Source organism: Dermochelys coriacea, chromosome 7, assembly GCF_009764565.3.
Source record: "Dermochelys coriacea isolate rDerCor1 chromosome 7, rDerCor1.pri.v4, whole genome shotgun sequence".
Lineage (NCBI taxonomy): Eukaryota > Metazoa > Chordata > Testudines > Dermochelyidae > Dermochelys > Dermochelys coriacea.
This window is the reverse complement of record NC_050074.1, coordinates 121,004,469-121,022,911: the sequence shown is the minus strand read 5'-3', so window position 1 is coordinate 121,022,911 and position 18,443 is coordinate 121,004,469. Positions and strand designations below refer to the sequence as shown.

The 18,443-nt window shown below is 43.1% G+C and overlaps 1 protein-coding gene across 1 annotated transcript in view; it reads left to right on the top strand.

Annotated features, from left to right (window-relative positions):
- Nucleotides 1-18,443, top strand: part of CFAP58 (cilia and flagella associated protein 58) — a 94,593-nt gene that overhangs the window by 24,409 nt on the left and 51,741 nt on the right. The window contains 3 exon segments of the mRNA XM_038410272.2: nucleotides 1,055-1,137; nucleotides 3,062-3,253; nucleotides 15,136-15,297. Of these exon segments, the coding sequence (XP_038266200.1) occupies nucleotides 1,055-1,137; nucleotides 3,062-3,253; nucleotides 15,136-15,297 (437 nt within the window).

Sequence of the window (18,443 nt, the reverse complement as noted above, 5' to 3'; positions counted from 1 at the left end):
GTGGACATGTTGCCTCGGTAGATGCTTCCCTGTGCTCTGCCTAGACTGTAGGTTGTATACTGAACTGACTGCACATATGGGACATGAAGTATTTTATATGACTGTCTGTATGGGACATGCTGTCTTTCATATTCATATCTCCATAACTGTGAAAGGTAAGGGTCTTACAGCCATTCTGCTGTTGCTTCATCAGATCAGGCCTCATGCTGGGATGGAGGGGAAGACACAGGAAATGCAGCTCAGTCATTGAATGGGTGAGAAAGGCAACAGATAACAATGCACCTCCTGGCAACTTTGATTGTTCTCATGCATTCCGGTGCATTGTATTGCCTTCATCTCAGCCTTCCCGATATCAGCATGTCAGTTTCTGGTTCAGACACATATTTCCTCTTACTTATTTTGTTAGTGATTTATTCATCTTTGTATTTGGATGAAGGGCCAAATCTAGATTGCCTTAAGTGGGAGCAGCTCCAGTGAAGCCAATGGAGTTATGCCCTTATGCCAGGATTGGATTTGACCCAGAGGGATTGCATCTGATGAACTGAGCTGTAGCTCACGAAAGCTTATGCTCAAATAAATTTGTTAGTCTAAGGCGCCACAAGTCCTCCTTTTCTTTTTGCGGATACAGACTAACACGGCTGCTACTCTGAAACCTAAAACAACTCTGTAAATCAAAATCCAATATTTTCTAAAGAAACTAGTGATTTCAGGAGACTCACAGTTTGGATGCCAAGCTTGAGATGTCTTTAAATGACCTGATTTTCAGAGTGCATAGCATTTTCTGAAAATCCAGCTCCTTTACAGTGTCTCAAATTAAAATCAGAGGCACCCAAAATCACTCCTCCCTTTTGAAAATCTTGGCCTAATGCTCCTCTATTGCCTAAATATGGATTCACATCCCTAAATTTAGGCACCTAAATTTGCAAATGGAGGTCATAAATAATATCTCCATTTATATAATATTAATAAAGCTTTTTAAAAAGTCCACAGACCTTTGTTTTTGCTAGCTACGCAGTTTGAACCCAGAGTTTAATAATCTTTTCCTTGCTTTTAGAGTTGGAGATTGCTAAAAAGCAGGTAGAAATTGATAAGAAAGCCATAGATGACTTGGTGAGAGAAAGGGACATATTAAACAAGGTGAGCTTGCTTTGCTAACACTGGTAAACAAATATCTTGCCTTGAATATGAGATGTCTGTAGTTTAAACCATGCTCCCCCCCTTCTATGAATTGAAACAACATTGCTGTCTGTGAACACAAAAGGGACTTCTTAGTATTAGCATATAAAACAGCAGGGGACTGTAAGTGTTATGTGCATTTGCCTTTATTGAAAATGTGTTATTTGATATTCTAAGCAGTTGATTACTCCTCTGCTTGTAGTATCTACAACATATCAAGTTTAATGTTAATCTAGTCAAATGAGGGCTGTGCTAATAAAAAACACACTGTCTGTCTGCATCACAGCCTTGTCTGTTTTTAACCCTGATCTCTCCTGCCACCATTTTCTGAAACTGAGTTTGGTAGATTTGACTCTATAATGTGATTCTTTAGCTTCCTCACTTGGTTGAGAATCAAACATTGTTCTGTATCCTGAATGAGTCTATTACAGGGTCACCTTTTGAAGAGGGTGAAAAACTGATTCTTTAGTTTTGAAGGATTTTTTAAAGTGAGGTTAGAAAAGTAACTAGATTAAACTGAGATCTTGGTGTCCTGTTTATTCTCCTTCTATGACTTGCAGGCCAACTTTGCTCAGTTTACAAGTTCAACCTGGTTACTAGCAAATGAGACTGGAAGGTGTTCCCCAATGCCTTCATTATTCCCCCTCATGAACAACCCTCTCCATTCCTTCTGTAGTGCAAACATCCCAGTATCCCAGCTTCCAATTCAAAAATACTGCCTCATTCTAGAGCCCTCTAGCAGGACTAGGAGCTCTTGCAGGACCTGCTGCCATAATAGTGGGAGCGGATAAAATGTACTTTGTTGAGGCCACGATTGTGTGGGCAAAAAAAACTCAAGTAATTTGCAGGAAAACACTAAATCTCTGGTCAGTTTGTCATAAATAGAATTTCAGCAAGGTAAAGCAAGTTTTTCTTTTCTTTTCTTTTTCTTTTTTTTAAAAATAAAGGTTTTAATACTTAAATTTAACCAAGGAATAGAAAGAAATTTAGTGTCTATTACAACAGGAGTTAAAGTATTTTTTTACATGGTTTAAACAAGATTTGTTTTATTCTTTTAGTGGTAAAAATTGTGTCCGAATTCCCTTTATGTATATAATATATTAACAGAGGTAGGTTTTGTTTTAATTTTTGTTTTGTTGTTTTTTAAGTAGCATGGGGAATCTGTCTCTCTTGAGGGATTTGTGGGATCTGAGGTTTGGGTGGGAGTGGGATAAACACGTAAGAAACAATGCGGGAGTGGGCAGGAGTGGGTATTGCAAGGTGGGATGGAGCAGAGATTAAAAAAATAGTCCAACACAGGGCTCTGCCTCATTCTTTAGTGCAGTGGTTTCCAAACTGTGGGGTTTTCCCCCCTAGGGGCATGCAGAGGAACGTTCGGGGTGGGGTGCAGTGGGGCCTGGGCCAGCCCCCATTGGGGGTGGGGAGGGAGTGCCAACTAGCTCTTCTCTGCCCCCAGCTCTACTCCGGCCTTGCCCCCAGACACAGCTCTGGCTCCTGGCACTGGCTGTGGCTCTGCTCCCAGCCTTGGCCCCAGCTGCAGCTCTTGCACTGGCCTTGGGCCCTGGCCCTGACCACGGTCCCGTTCCTGGCCTGGGGTGGGGGATGAGGTGAGGGGGTGGCATGGACAGATCACATTACGGGTAAGGGTTGGCGTGCAATAAAAAGTTGGGGGACCACTGCTTTAGTGACTGTCAGACTCATGGAGACAATCTCATGATCATATTTGGAGACTGAGTGTCATTAATGTAGCTGATCTGATAAGGTGTAATGACTCTAGGGCATCCCTAACCCATTCAGACAGAAGCTAGTGTTTAACATAGTGTGTACAGTGCAGCATTCTGTGTTACAGACATGGGTGGTCATTGTTTTGGGATTCTTTTTGCAGAACTTGCTTAAGGCTGCCAGTGTCACTCAAAAGCAGCTGAACCTGGTGAAGCTCCATGAACAGTCCAAGAGGAACTTGGAAGAAGAAATTCAGAACTATAAGGATGAGGCTCAGAAGCAGAGGAAGATCATCTACCAGCTGGAAAAAGAGAGAGACCGTTATATCAATGAAGCTAGTGAACTCACCCAGAAGGTATGAGACGATTTGTGTACACACGATTCATCCATCTCTCTCTCTCCCCCTCAAAATTGGAAAGAGAGTAGATTCAGTTCCTGACATTCTAGATTTAGCTGATAGGTAGGATTGATCAATGGTCTGCAGAGAGTTTACAAAGATTTTAATAAAGCTTGTGGATTTTAGGCAGATCATTGCACTCAGGACTGTCTTGTACATTTGTACGCTGTTCTAGGCTAGCATCTTTTTTTTCTCCCCTATCTTCCATGTGTTTAAAAATAATTTTGGCCATGTCCATCCTCTGCCAGATTTTCCTGACTTTTTAACCAACTTCTCTTTGGCTCTGCTGCCTTGGTATTGCCCCACATGGTGATCTTTACAAACTGATCATAGATTTATAGATTCCAAGGCTAGAAGGAACCACTGTGATCATTTAGTCTGATCTCCTATATAACATCAGACCAGAGAACTTCCCCAAAATACTTCCTAAAGCAGATATTTAGAAAAACATCCAATCTCAATTTAAAACTTGTCCGTGATAGAGAATCCACCGTGACCCTTGGTAAATTGTTCCAATGGTTAATTACTTACAGATTATTATCTCCAGGGGCCTAGGTTCAAATCAAAGTTGCTCCTTCATCAAGATCTTCCTTTTCCCTGCTTAAATCACTTTTCTTTCTCTGTGTATGAGACACATTACTATGTTTCTGCTCTGTCTGGGAGGTCCTTAGTGTGTCCATAGTGATACACAAGGCCAGGTAAGCAAGGTTCCAGTGATACGCCAGGCAAGACCACTGGGATCTGAGGGTATGTCTACACAGCAAAAAACAAACAAACAAACAAACCCTTACAATGCAAGTCTCAGAGCCTGGGTCAACAGACTTGGGCTTGTGGAGGGTCTCAGAGCCTGGGCTCCAGCACAAGCCCAAATATCTACACTACTATCTTTAGCTCCACAGCGCGTACCCTATGAGCCCAAATTGGCTGACCTGGGCTCTGAGACTTGCTGCTGTAGGCTTTTTTTGCTGTGTCGATGTACCCTGAGTGTGCTGCCGTTGCTTTTCTCTCAACCACCCTGCTCCGGGAATGCAAAATAGTCTGAGATTCAAACCTAGGTCTCCTACATGTTACTTCTGAGCCACAGAGATGTATTCTGTGTTCATTTATGTCTTACTCACTCAGCCCTGTTTAAGCTGCAAAGATGATCCTTCAAGCTGCTGAATGCCCTCAAATTCCACTGAAGGCAGTAGGAGTTGAGGATGCTCAGCACTCTGCAAGAAGAGCTCAGCACTTCACAGGATTGGGATTTGTAAAATTCCCTATTACCTCTGAACATACTAATTCAATCCAGTCTGTGATACATGGGCTACTCGGAGAATCTGCGCAAAAGCTTTTTGTTGTGTCCATTGCCTCCTATTGTAGAATCACAGAATCATAGGACAGGAAGGGACCTTGAGAGGCCATCTCGTCCAGTCCTCTGCACTCATGGCAGGACTAAGTATTATCAGACCATCCCTGACAGGTGTTTGTCCAACCTGCTCTTAAAAATTTCCAATGATGGAGATTCCACAACTTCCCATGGCAATTTATTCCAGTGCTTAACCTACTTGACAGTTAGGAAGTTTTGCCTAATGTCCAAGGTAAACCTCCCTTGCTGCAATTTAAGCCCATTGCTTCTTGTCCTATCCTCAGAGTTTAAGAATATTTTTTTTCTCCCTCCTCCTTGTAATGACCTTTTGTGTACTTGAAAACTGTTATCATGTCCCCTCTCAGTCTTCTCTTTTCCAGACTAAACAAATTCAATTTTTTTCAATCTTCTCTCATGGGTCATGTTTTCTAGACTTTTAATAATTTTTGTTGCTCTTCTCTGGACTTTCTTCAATTTCCTGAAATGTGGCACCCAAAACTGGACACTATACCTCAGTTGAGGCCTAATCAGTATGGAGTAGAGCAGAAGAATTACTTCTTGTGTCTTGCTTACAACACTCCTGCTAATACATCCTAGAATGATGTTCGCTTTTTTTCAACAGTGTCACACTGTTGACTCACATTTAGCTTGTGGTCCACTATGACCCCCGATCCCTTTTCGCAGTACTCCTTCCTAGACTGTCATTTCCCATTTTGTATCTGTGCAACTGATTGTTCCTTCCTAAGTGGAGTACTTTGCATTTGTCCTTATTGAATTTCATCCTATTTACTTCAGACCATCTCTCCAGTTTGTCCAGATCATTTTGAATTATAATTTATCCTCCAAAGCACTTGCAACCCCTCCCAGCTTGGTATTGTCCACAAACTTTATAAATGTACTCTCTATGCCATTATCTAAATCATTGATGAAGATATTGAACAGTACTGGACCCAGAACTGATCCATGTGGGTCCCCACTCAATATGCCCTTCCAGCATGACTGTGAACCACTGATAACTACTCTCTGGGAATGATTTTCCAACCAGTTCTGCACCCACCTTATAGTAGCTCCATCTAGGTTGCATTTCCCTAGTTTGTTTATGAGAAGGTCATGCGAGACAGTATCAAAAACCTTACTAAAGTCAAGATATACCATGTCTATCGCTTCCCCGCATCCACAAGGCTTGTTACCCTGTCAAAGAAAGTTATCAGGTTGGTTTGACATCATTTGTTCTTGACAAATCCACACTGACAGTTACTTATCACCTTATTATCTTCTATATGTTTGCAAATTGATTTCTTAATTATTTGCTCCATTATCTTTCCAGGTTCAGAAGTTAAGCTGACTGGTCTAATTACCCGGGTTGTCCTTATTTCCCTTTTTATAGATTGGCATTATATTTGCCCTTTTCCAGTCTTCTGGAATCTCTCCTGTCTTCTGTGACTTTTCAAAGATAATCTCTAATGGCTCAGCTATCTCCTCTGTCAGATCTTTGAGTATTCTAGGATGCATTTCATCAGGCCCTGATGGCTTGAAGACATCTAACTTGTCTCAGTAAATTTTTAACTTGTTGTTCTTTCCCTATTTTAGACTCTGATCATACTTCATTTTCACTGGCATTCACTATGTTAGACATCCGATCACCACCAACCATCTTGGTGAAGACCGAAACAAAGAAGTCATTAAGCACGTCTGCCATTTTCACATTTTCTGTTATTGTTTTTCTCCCCAATTCAGTAACGGGCCTACCCTGTCTTTGGTCTTCCTCTTGTTTCTAATGTATTTTTAGAATGTTTTCTTGTTACCCTTTATGTCTCTAGCTAGTCTGATCTTGTTTTGTGCTTTGGCCTTTCTAATTTTGTCCCTATATACTTGTGTTATTTGTTCATATTCAAACTTCATTGCACCATGACCCCCTTCTAAGAAAAAAAATTACTACATGACCCCAGGAGCGGGGACCGAAGCCTGAGCCTGCCTAAGCCCCACTGCTCTGTTGGGGGGGCAAAGCCCAAGGGCTTCAGCCCCAGGCAGGGGGACTGTAACCTGAGCACCACCACTCAGGGTGAAGCTCTTGGGCTTCAGCTTCAGTCCTGGGCAGTGGGCTTTGGCCCCAGATGCCAGCAAGTCTAAGTCCGCCCTGGTGACCCCATTAAAACGGGGTTGCAACCCACTTCAGGGTCCTGATCCACAGTTTGAGAACTGCTGTTTTAGCTCATTGAAGATTCCTGGTTAAGCCAGGGTGGTCTCTTGCCAGACTTCCAATCTTTCCTACGCAGTGGGATAGTTTGCTTTTGTGCCCTTAATAAAGTCTCTCTGAAAAACTGTCAACTGTCTTCAGTTGTTTTTCTCCTTAAACTTGCTTCCCATGGGATCTTACCTACCAACTCCCTGAGTTTGCTAAAGTCTGCTTTCTTGAAATCCATTGTCTTTATTCTGCTGCTCTTCCTCCTACCATTCCTTAGAATCATGAACTCTTTTCATTTCATGATCACTTTCACGCAAGCTGCCTTCCACTTTCAGATTCTCAACCAGTTTCTCAAAATGGTCTCAATGGAGCTAGCTAGCCTCCTGGGGGCATATGATATACCCCGGTGGATACACAACATCTGCTGTGTTCCTGAGGGACTCTAGGAATGCCTGTCTGACGCCCAGTTTGATTTGTCAAAATCAAATCTAGAACAGCCTCTCCCCTAGTAGCTTTCTCCACCTTCTGAAATAAAAAATGGTCTCCAATACATTCCAAAAAGAAAAGGAGTACTTGTGGCACCTTAGAGACTAACAAATTTATTAGAGCATAAGCTTTCGTGAGCTACAGCTCACTTCACGAAAGCTTATGCTCTAATAAATTTGTTAGTCTCTAAGGTGCCACAAGTACTCCTTTTCTTTTTGCGAATACAGACTAACACGGCTGCTACTCTGAAAATACATTCCAAGAACTTGTTAGATAATCTGTGCCCTGCTGTGTTATTTTCGCCATCAGATCATAAAATATCAGGGTTGGAAGGGACCTCAGGAGGTCATCTAGTCCAACCCCCTGCTCAAAGCAGGGCCAATCCCCAATTTTTGCCCCAGATCCCTAAACAGCCCCCTCAAAGATTGAACTCACAACCCTGGGTTTAGCAGACCAATGCTCAAACCACTGAGCTATCCCTCCCTTCTGGATGGCTGGGTAGTTGAAGTCCTCCATCACCACCAAGTCCTGCGCTTTGGATGATTTTGTTAGTTGTTTAAAAAAAGCTTCATCCACCTCTTCTTCCTGGTTAGCTGGTCTGTAGGAGACCCCGACCATGACATCACCCTTGTTTTTTACCCCTTTTAGCCTTACCCAGAGACTTTCAACAAGTTTGTCTCCTATTTCCAGCTCAACCTCAATTCAAGTGTATACATTTTTAATATATAAGGCAACACCTCCTCCTTTTTTTCCCTGCTTGTTCTTCCCGAGCAAGCTTTATCCTTCTGTACCGCTTTATTTCATATGGTGTGCTCAAGAACATGTGATGACATGTTCCATTAATTGCCGAAGATCACATTGGAGAGCTCTCCAAGAAGCTCATTGATTTACTGGGAAGCTAGCCTTCAAGCTGTTTTAACTCACAAGTTATTTGCTACCTTCTCACTTTATAATTACCTTTTACACGTTCATGTGATCAGTGGCTTCTAAATCATCTTTGAATGATACATACCCTCTTGTCTGGCTTACTTTGGAATAATATTCCATTTAAGTGAGATTTCTCTTTATTCCAAAGTCACATTTTACATACCCCCCACACTGCATCTAATCATGTAGCTATGAGTTAGGATCATTATAAAGTATGGTCAAGCTGTAAATCACAGAAATCAGAACGGCAAGGATCTTGCTGTGGAACTATGCATTTCTGATTAGGGCTGTGCACACTTTTTTGTACCTAGGGTGAAAAGGATGAATGCTTGAGGGTTTTTTGACTTTTCCACTTTGGGTGAAACATTTTTGGCATTTAATCTGAAAGTTCTATAACCCTTTAACCCTAACACATGTGCATCTAATGCAATGTGGTGGGAGGTGAAGTCCTTGCAGGTTTAGGCCACTTCTAAAACACCCATTCAAGTGCTCTCAGAGCCTTTCAGACACCATGACAAAGTGTGGTCAATGGAATATTGACCTCACTGTTGCAGAGCCTCAGGAAATGGGGGTTGTGACTCTAGGGCTGTTTGTGTAATGATGCCTGTATTGTGTTTACCCATTTACAGGGGATTTTTACTCTGATTCACTAAGGGGCAAATCCAGACTCACCGTGCAGTTTCAGAGATCCCTGATCATATCAGGACTGGTGCCCATTCAGTATGCAAGCAGAGCAAATTGCTGGGACTAGCGCAGAGCTTCACATCCTGTGTGTGCTCTGCAGAGGCTCCCTGTGCTCAGCTGCTCTTTCCTTTTTGAGGGCAGGGCTCTGGGTGAGGCTGGTGTATCTGTGATTATGCAAATTTCTCTGCTAGCCATTCCCCCTTGCACAGTAACCTGTGGGGTAGTGGCAGTCCTTATACTGCAATAGAGGAGCCTTATGCCAACTTGGGGGAAGATTCTCTTCCCAGAGGCTCTCCCCTGTGGACAGCCATGGCTGTGTCATCCCCTCTGTACCAATCAATGGAGCTAGCTAGCCTCCTGGGGGCATATGATATACCCCGGTGGATACACAACATCTGCTGTGTTCCTGAGGGACTCTAGGAATGCCTGTCTGACGCCCAGTGCCTTCCAGAGCTCCTGCTGGGGCCTGCCATGCCACACTGACCCAGGTCTGTAAGTTCAAGGCAGAACTGTGCCCTTCAAGCTACAATACTCTTGTTTCAGGCATCTAATGAATAACCCATTGTTTAAAGTTACAGCCAGGATGGCAAAGGATTTTATGAGCTACAGCTCACTTCATCGGATGCATTTGGTGGAAAAAGCAGAGGAGAGATTTATATACACACACACAGAGAACATGAAACAATGGGTTTATCATACACACTGTAAGGAGAGTGATCACTTAAGATAAGCCATCACCAGCAGCAGGGGGGGGGAAAGGAGGAAAACCTTTCATGGTGACAAGCAAGGTAGGCTAATTCCAGCAGTTAACAAGAATATCAGAGGAACAGTGGGGGGGGGGGGGTGGGAGGGAGACCCCCCCAATCTGAAGCAAATACTCACCAGCAACCACACACCACACAACAGAACCACTAACCCAGGAACCTATCCTTGCAACAAAGCCCGTTGCCAACTCTGTCCACATATCTATTCAGGGGATACCATCATAGGGCCTAATCACATCAGCCACACTATCAGAGGCTCGTTCACCTGCGCATCTACCAATGTGATATATGCCATCATGTGCCAGCAATGCCCCTCTGCCATGTACATTGGCCAAACTGGACAGTCTCTACGTAAAAGAATGAATGGACACAAATCAGACGTCAAGAATTATAACATTCAAAAACCAGTTGGAGAACACTTCAATCTCTCTGGTCACTCGATCACAGACCTAAGAGTGGCTATACTTCAACAAAAAAGCTTCAAAAACAGACTCCAATGAAAGACTGCTGAATTGGAATTAATTTGCAAACTGGATACAATTAATTTAGGCTTGAATAGAGACTGGGAATGGATGAGTCATTACACAAAGTAAAACTATTTCCCCATGGTATTTCTCCCTCCCCCCCCCCCCCACTGTTCCTCTGATATTCTTGTTAACTGCTGGAATTAGCCTACCTTGCTTGTCACCATGAAAGGTTTTCCTCCTTTTCCCCCCCCTGCTGCTGGTGATGGCTTATCTTAAGTGATCACTCTCCTTACAGTGTGTATGATAAACCCATTGTTTCATGTTCTCTGTGTGTGTGTATATAAATCTCTCCTCTGCTTTTTCCACCAAATGCATCCGATGAAGTGAGCTGTAGCTCACGAAAGCTTATGCTCTAATAAATTTGTTAGTCTCTAAGGTGCCACGGATACTCCTTTTCTTTTTGCGAATACAGACTAACACGGCTGCTACTCTGAAAAAAGGATTTTATGGTGAGAAGTCGTGCTAGATTCACCCTTCTATTCATTGTGCCTGATTCTCTGCTCACTTACACCACTTTTACACTGCTGCAACTCCATTGACTTCAGTGGTGTGAGTCCTCATTTACACCAGTATAAAAGAAAGGAAAATCTTTCCTATGTGGGCTGTATTAACTCACTACAAGTATTAGTGGGACATTTCTCTTTAGAAAGGAGGCTGTTTGCACCTGAAACTCGAGTTGTTGTTAAAATCTCTGTTCCCTCTTGCAGCTTCAGACTCACCATTCAGAATCTGTTGGAGAGCAAACAATTGAATAAACCCTTCAATCTCACCTGTCATTGTTCCCTGGCCAGGGTTAACTAGAGGTTACGAAGCAGTGTTGTATCTCCAAAAGCACATTACAAGGTTAATGTCATACCCAAGAAAATCCAGAAACCTATTTCTTTTTTAATATGCGTTATCTATAGAAAGCTTAATGCTATACCAGGACATTTAAGACATAGGCAGAACTTCTCAAGATCTCATAGTGCTTAAATAAAGTGAAGCAAATAAGTGAGGATCCAATATTGAGTTCTTGGGCAGATTCACTGAACTGAATGGTGAAGAATAAATAATAGCCAAATATACGCATAAGAGGACTGAGGCTACAACGGAAAGCTGCCTCAAAATAATGGCTGATTTTCCTTACTAAGCTGTGGCCACACTGTGCCCCTCCACCAATGTAAAGTGCCCTACTAAAGAATCCTATGCCACCAGTGTAAGGTGCATGGCTGAGGAAAAGAGGGTGTGGCCAAGATTCTCACACCTGGCTGATTCCTGGCTGCCACATTGTCCCCTGGAGGCTGTTGGCAGGCAGTGTAATGTAGAGCAATCTTCTGGTTGCTCTAACATGCCAAGATCAGGGTTGTACAAAGGCCACCTTGGCATCCCCATTCTGACCTGCACCGTGCACTTCTTGCCCACAGCCAAGGATCTTGCTCAGTCTTTATACTGTAGTCTTGTTTAATTTCATGCCCTACAAAACGGGGTGTGGCACATGATGCAAAATTGCATCAGTATAATTGTGCATGTTATGGCTTAAAGGCAAATGCCTAACTGGCCTTCTCAACTATGCACTCAGTATCATATGTAATTATAAAGATTCTGGTTTTTGCATGAGTGCAAGGAAATCATCTTCCCCCCAAAATACACATATGAATGATTAGTTTTTCTGATACAGATTTGGAGTTTAAACGGACACTGTCACCATGTACTCTAGTCAGTTGCTTTCAGGTTGTACATGTGCCTCTGGGCTGCACTGCCTTTTTCATAATTAAAAGATTTACTAGACAAAAAATATCCTTTTTCCTATGCTACCTTAGGGTAAAATATACCCCGTCTAGAGGGTTAGCACAGGGCCCATACATCACTTAATTCCCACTTAAGTCCTCATAGTAGGGCTTCATGTGCCAAAGCCACACACAGCGCTGGCATGGGGAAGCCTCTCCGCCCCTCAGCTAAGCTCTGGCGTGTGTGTGGGGAAAGCGATTTCCAGCCTGTTCATGCTCCAAATCTGCAGGCTCCACAGCATCCCCCGGGCAGGGGCTTAACACCCTCCCTGTGTCTTGCACAGACCCCCCCCCCCCGCCCTGGGTCTTGCTCCCAGGGAGCATGGGGCTGCTCCATCCCCTAGGAACCCTCCCCTGCTGAGCCACCTCTCTGGCCCGGTTTGCTGAAGCCCCTGCAGTCAGGTTCCTCAGCTCCCAGTGCACAATGCATCCTTAGGGCTTAACCCCTTCCTGCCTGCACTGTAGCGGGGGAGGGGGTTGGAGGGGGGGGAGGACGGGAGGCGGCTGGGTTATTATGTCAGTGGGTGGCTGGATTATGTGGGTGGCCAGCAGCCACTACAAGGTGTTAGCTACCTGTTGACACTGTGAGGGCAGGAAGGGACAAGCTGTTTCCAAGCCCACAGGAGTGCGGGAGGAGGAGGGGGAGGGAAGGAAAGAGATGAGCTCTGCAAAGACACGGGCCAGGTCATCCCTTCCCCACCTCCTCCCCTGCGGATGGAAGCAGCTCCCATCCCTTCCCTCCTGCACAGTGCAGAAGGGTGGCTGCTGGCCACATTGTGGAGTGAACCCTGGCAGAAATCTGGGGAGAGGGGGCATGTGATCCTGCGTGCCCTCCATGTGTTGTCTCGGGAAGACGAGGTGCCAGGTACCAGGCGAGGCGGGTCCATCCTGGGGGCCCAGCCAGGCATGGAGGGCGGAGAGCGCTGGGCAGGGAGGGTCGGGTCGGTCACCCCCCTCTGTGGGAGAGGTGTATGAAATTGTGTGTGTGTCACCCCTCCCCGTGTGAATCCTAATGCCTTAAAGATAATAAAGTAAATAAAAAGAATCCAACTACGCAGTATTTTTTTTTAACAGGGGCTCAGTCAAGTTGATGTTAATTTGAACGTTTGTACTGCATAGTTCTGATGGATTGCTATTGAACTTGCTTGAATATGAGTAATTTTACCAGGTGTCCCGTATTGAACATAGAGAAATATGGTCACTCTAGCTTCGATGGTATATAAATGAATAAGCTTTATGCTGGCCCTCTGCACAGAAGTGAACTCCCCCTGAATATTGCTGGGTGCCTTCAACCGTATTAGATTTGAAGGCCCTCAGCCCCTCACAGAATCAGCCCCTGGGTCACATCGTGCGAGCCTTTTTTGTATTTGTAAAGGGGAATTGTTTGAGTTTCATCACTTCACAAAAGGCATAGTCAGCGTAAAAACCATGCGTACCAACTTGGAAAACTTAGTTCAGAAGTTTATTACACTTATGTTGCATCAAATACAAGTTAAAGAGTTACAAATGCGGTGACCTACTTTCAAATCCTACTTCAGCTTATATAGTCACTCGGCTATGCTGCAGATTTTAAACACTATTGATTTTATCTCACTCTTATTACTATTGGCAAATTGTTTTAACACAAAAAGAAAAGGCAGGAGTAGATTATAAACTGGGAGTCTGCTTTCATATTGCATTGCAAGCAGTTTCTGGGCTCCTCTGCAGTCAGCTACAAATGTGCTGGAACTCAGCCCCATTGCTGTGATAAAACGTTCTATATTTAGATACGCTCAGTCTCCAGAGTGGGTGAAGGTGTCTAGTAGAGTAATCAATTCATTAAGCTCTTGCCCCATAGCCAGCCCCCTAAAGACCTTACAGTACCTTGGCTCTGCTGTCACATTCACAGAAGGGGACAACTATGCTAACTGCTAACTTTGCTGTTATTGCGTGTCTGTTCCAAACATTTTTATATTTCTTCCTATGAATTTATATGAATATAAATTCTACTGCTCCTTCAACCATTACCTTCAAAGAATGGAGACCAGACACTTGGGTATGAATTGCAATTGTAATTCAGAGTTTATTCCTCCTGTGTGTCTATGCATAACGCTGTTTTCCTCATTTGTTTTTATACCCCTTGGTATTTCTGCTCATTTTAAAGGTGGAATTCTTATCCCACCCGCCGCATGATGAAACCGAAAGCAGATAGTCTTCATTTTGTGCCCCTGCCCATATTTAATTTTCTTTCTGTGCAATATTTGGTGCATTCTGGTTGAATAGCCATACAGTGCTGCTTGTTTATGCTCATCTGTTATGAAATCTGCGCCAGCAGGGTGAAGGGGCTTATTTTTGATAGAGCATCACTAAAAAGTCCAGCAAAATGATCAGGCAAACCATTTTTGTTGTTTCTTCTTTAACATAGTACTTGTCATTCCCCTTGTAGTGATATGCCACCAACACTTTAATAAGGATCTCCCTCGCAAATTCTCCGTCTCCATTGGCAACAAATGTGATCTTCCATGGGCAAAATATCCCTCATCAAAATCCATCCACCACCATCAGTCTCCACACTTCACCATTCCCAGCCCCTCATGAATGCTACTATGGTGGCTTCTTAGCTGGCTGTTTAGTTGTAAATATAGTTGATTGACTCCCTTATTACTGTAATTATCCATCAAATATTTGGGATCAGATATTAGTTCAAACAACATTTAACTGGAAGGAGGGAAGAAAGACTGAAACCTCTTGTCCTTCACAATGATCTAGTTGCAATCGTAACCAGTTGGAATATATCATACATATTCTCTTTCTGTCTGTCTCTCTAATGAGTAGCTGGTAAACATCTGAAATCTGGCCCTGGCTTTCTAAAAAACCTAATAACTTTTCGTATGAATGCTGCTTTGTGTTGATCTGACCTTAAAATGTATATGTATTCTGCCTTTGTGTCTGAGCCAAAGCCTAAGCATCAGGTAAAAATAAAATGTTCCCCCAAATCAGCAACTCAGAAAGGTTAAATTTCCTACTTGGACCAAACTTTTGTGGCTGTAGGCACAGATTCTTATTATAGGGATTTGCAGCTGCCACCTTAGATAAAAATCACAAAGTTTTGTCCCATTCTGATAATCGTGGGAAGATGGTTTAATCATGTTCATTTCCTGTTTTCTGCTCCAGGTCCTCCAGCACATGGAAGATATCAAAGTGCGGGAAATGCAGATCTTTGACTACAAGAAGAAGATAGCAGAGGCGGAGACTAAATTAAAACAGCAACAGAATCTGTATGAAGCCGTGAGATCAGACAGGAACCTATACAGTAAAAATCTTATTGAAGCTCAGGTACAAGAATACATTTTTTACTCTGTGATTTTTGCTTGTTTTTTTTTTTTTTTTTAAAGAAAATCATTCTAATTTATACTTTTGGAAAGGAAAGACAGATAAATAAAATCTGCACAGGTGATATGTGTGTGTGTGTGTGTGTTGCGCATTAATTTTTAGGTCATCTGCTAATCTGGACAGTTTGCCTGAGAAGTAAAATTTGCAGTCCTTGGATGCAATGTCGGACTGCTCCCTGCTTTGCATAAGGACCCTGGCACTTTTGAGAAATATATTCATATCATCTAGAGAAATTTTTCCCTTTCTTTCCTTCCTCCTCTCTTCTCTGCCCTCTGTTAGGTTTGGTATAAGTATTTGGCAGACATGACATAAGTGAAAATGAACCTCCATCCCCTGTACCCTCTTGCTGCTGTGACTCATGTATAAGAAAGTGGCAATGGAAGAAACACTTGTCAGGTGAAGTAGCATTTTCCCACATAACTAAATGTTTCCACCTGGCTTGTGAATTTCAGGCACTGTCATTCCCCTCAGATTACAATCCTCCACCTTTTCCTTTTGAATCCCTCTAGCAATACTGGAGGAAAGGTAAAGATCACTTGTATAAAAAATATACTGCATTATTCAACAGTAAGGGCCTAAACACAACAGAAATCCTATAGTAAACTGTAGAGTCTGGGCTGTGGATGACTATGGTTTAGAGCCTTAGGGTATTTGAGAGAACAAGGAAATATAAGATAAATATATAGATCACACTGGACATTTATAATCTACCCTGAGTAAGAGATGGCATGTAGCTGCATTGCTCAAGGAGCAGACCAGAAAATGAGCTGTTCCAGAGAGTTACTTTTCCTACTTATTCCCCACTCTGGGTATGTTTGCACTATAATCAGGGAGTGCCATTGCAGGTCATGTAGAATACCTGAGCTAGCTTTTATCTAGCTCGCTAAGGTCCTGGAGCAGTGAAGATCTGGCAGCACCAGCTTCAGTGCAGACTAGATGCCCAAATAATTACCCAGGGTTTTGGATGGGCTTGTATAGCCCATGCTGAAGCCTGTACCACCATGGCTTCAGTGCTATTGGTACTCAAACTAGCTAGATTAAAACTAGCTGAGGTATGTCTACACGACCTGCTATCATGCGCCATGGTTTCAGTGTAGAACTACCCCAAGTCTGGGGAGGAGTAAGTTACTTCACCCCTTAGCGTGGAGCATCTTACTTGCTCCCTCTGTGCATCCTACCAGCAACTCTGGCCACCAATGAGCAGAGGTGGATCCAAGACTCTTGTGACTTCCAAGCTCTCTCCGACCCTTGCTCACAGCCAGACATTTCAGACAAATAGCTCCTGCTCTCCCCACTGCAGCTGGAGTCCCTATCTGAACAGAGCTGGTCAGGAGAGTAATGGGGAGGGGGCTGCTCTCCTGTACTTCCTCTCTGTGGCCTGGTAAGGGCTGTGACACATAACACTTAGTAATTGAGGAAGAGTAGCTAATGTTGCTGTGAATGTTTGCATGTGTGAAGCATCTGCAGAAATAAGGGTCAAGCATGTCATTGTCATTGTGGCAGATCCCAAATGTGGCCTCCTGGCAGATCAAGTGGATTGATTCTAGCTAGGTCCTTAAGGTGGTCTGGCTGGACATTCAGATTTTGTCCATCCCTGGCAATCTTGTTGTGCCACCGAAGCTTTGGCAACCTTGTGATTGCTGGCTGTGCAGTGGCATTTCTTGGAATCACAGTGTCTGAATTTCACATGCTTCATAATTCATTGGTCCTCCATCCTAATACGTGTTCATACCAAGAAAGGCACCAAAACCAGGTGAAGCATGTAGAGAACACTAAATTACTTTCCTGTTATAATTGTTAAAGATACAGTATCAATTCAGAACGCACACTTCTTGCACCCTCCTACAGAATTGTCAGATATAGTCTGACGCATTAAACTCTTTAGCTAACTAAGGACGTCTCAGTTGGAGGCCCTGGCATGGTGTATGTATATATACAGCCCACACAAAGATCTGTGCAGAATACTACCTACTACAGAGGCCATTAATTTACCCTTTAATGGATTATTTGATTTATAATTTGTGCTAGCTGACAGCTCTGTGTGTCAGAAGGCTGCTGAGGATAAAACATCCTTTTGGTTGTAATCACACTGTACTGTATGTGGCAATAAAAAAATAGTAATTCATAGTTCAGTAACAAGCCAGCCAGCCATGGAGAAAAAATGGCTTGGCTTAAAAACTATGCAAAATAGTAATTCCTCTTGGGAAGTAATATAAATTGGCAAAATGTTGTTTAGATAGAAGAAAGCTAGCTGTAGATATTTTTGGATTGTTTAATAACAAAAGGCTGTCAGTTAACCTGCCCGGCCCACGATGCTTCTGCTCTCCAGACACCCTAATCTCCAACTCAGTAAAATCTCTTGGAAAGGGACTCCTTGGTGGGATTTGAAAGCATGCTTTCAGCTTTGGGGTTCTTTCCAACATTGGGAACACATTTATTTGTTTATTTAAATGAGACTAACCCTGTCCTTTGCAAAAATCATGTGACCCTTCATGTCCTCTTCCACACACAAAGATAGCAGTATATTTGGGTATGTATCCAGGCACCATATTTTAAAATATCTGGTCTTCTTCCAGGCTGTGGGAGAGATTTATAGGTGGCTGTCTAGCAGACTTTTGCATTTAATTTTCCCCTGTTACATTTACATGAGTAAGTGTGTGTATATGCACATGCGCAGTTCTAATGGCAAAGGTTACATCATTGTCTGGATCATTTAATTGACTTAGTACCACAGCACTGGTCAGCAGTGTTTATGGAGTTGCAGTGTATTCCCAAATCCCTTACTGCACACTATTTCAGGCATCTGCCAAATACATGTGTTGAATCCACTGATCTTTTCATGTCACACTGTTACCAACCGGTCACTGCAATCATAAATCTAATGTATGTGCCTCAGTGTTATTTGTGAAAAGTGCTGTGACCCATTGTCAGGCTCATTTGATTAACTTTGTCAGTGTCAGTACTCTGGCCAGAGGCTTGGAGTTGGAGAACTGCTATGTTAAGTGTCTTATGCAAAAATATTTCACTTACCTACCAAGCGAATCTGCACGTATTGAATGTACTGTCCTCCAATTTTCTGTCACTATTCC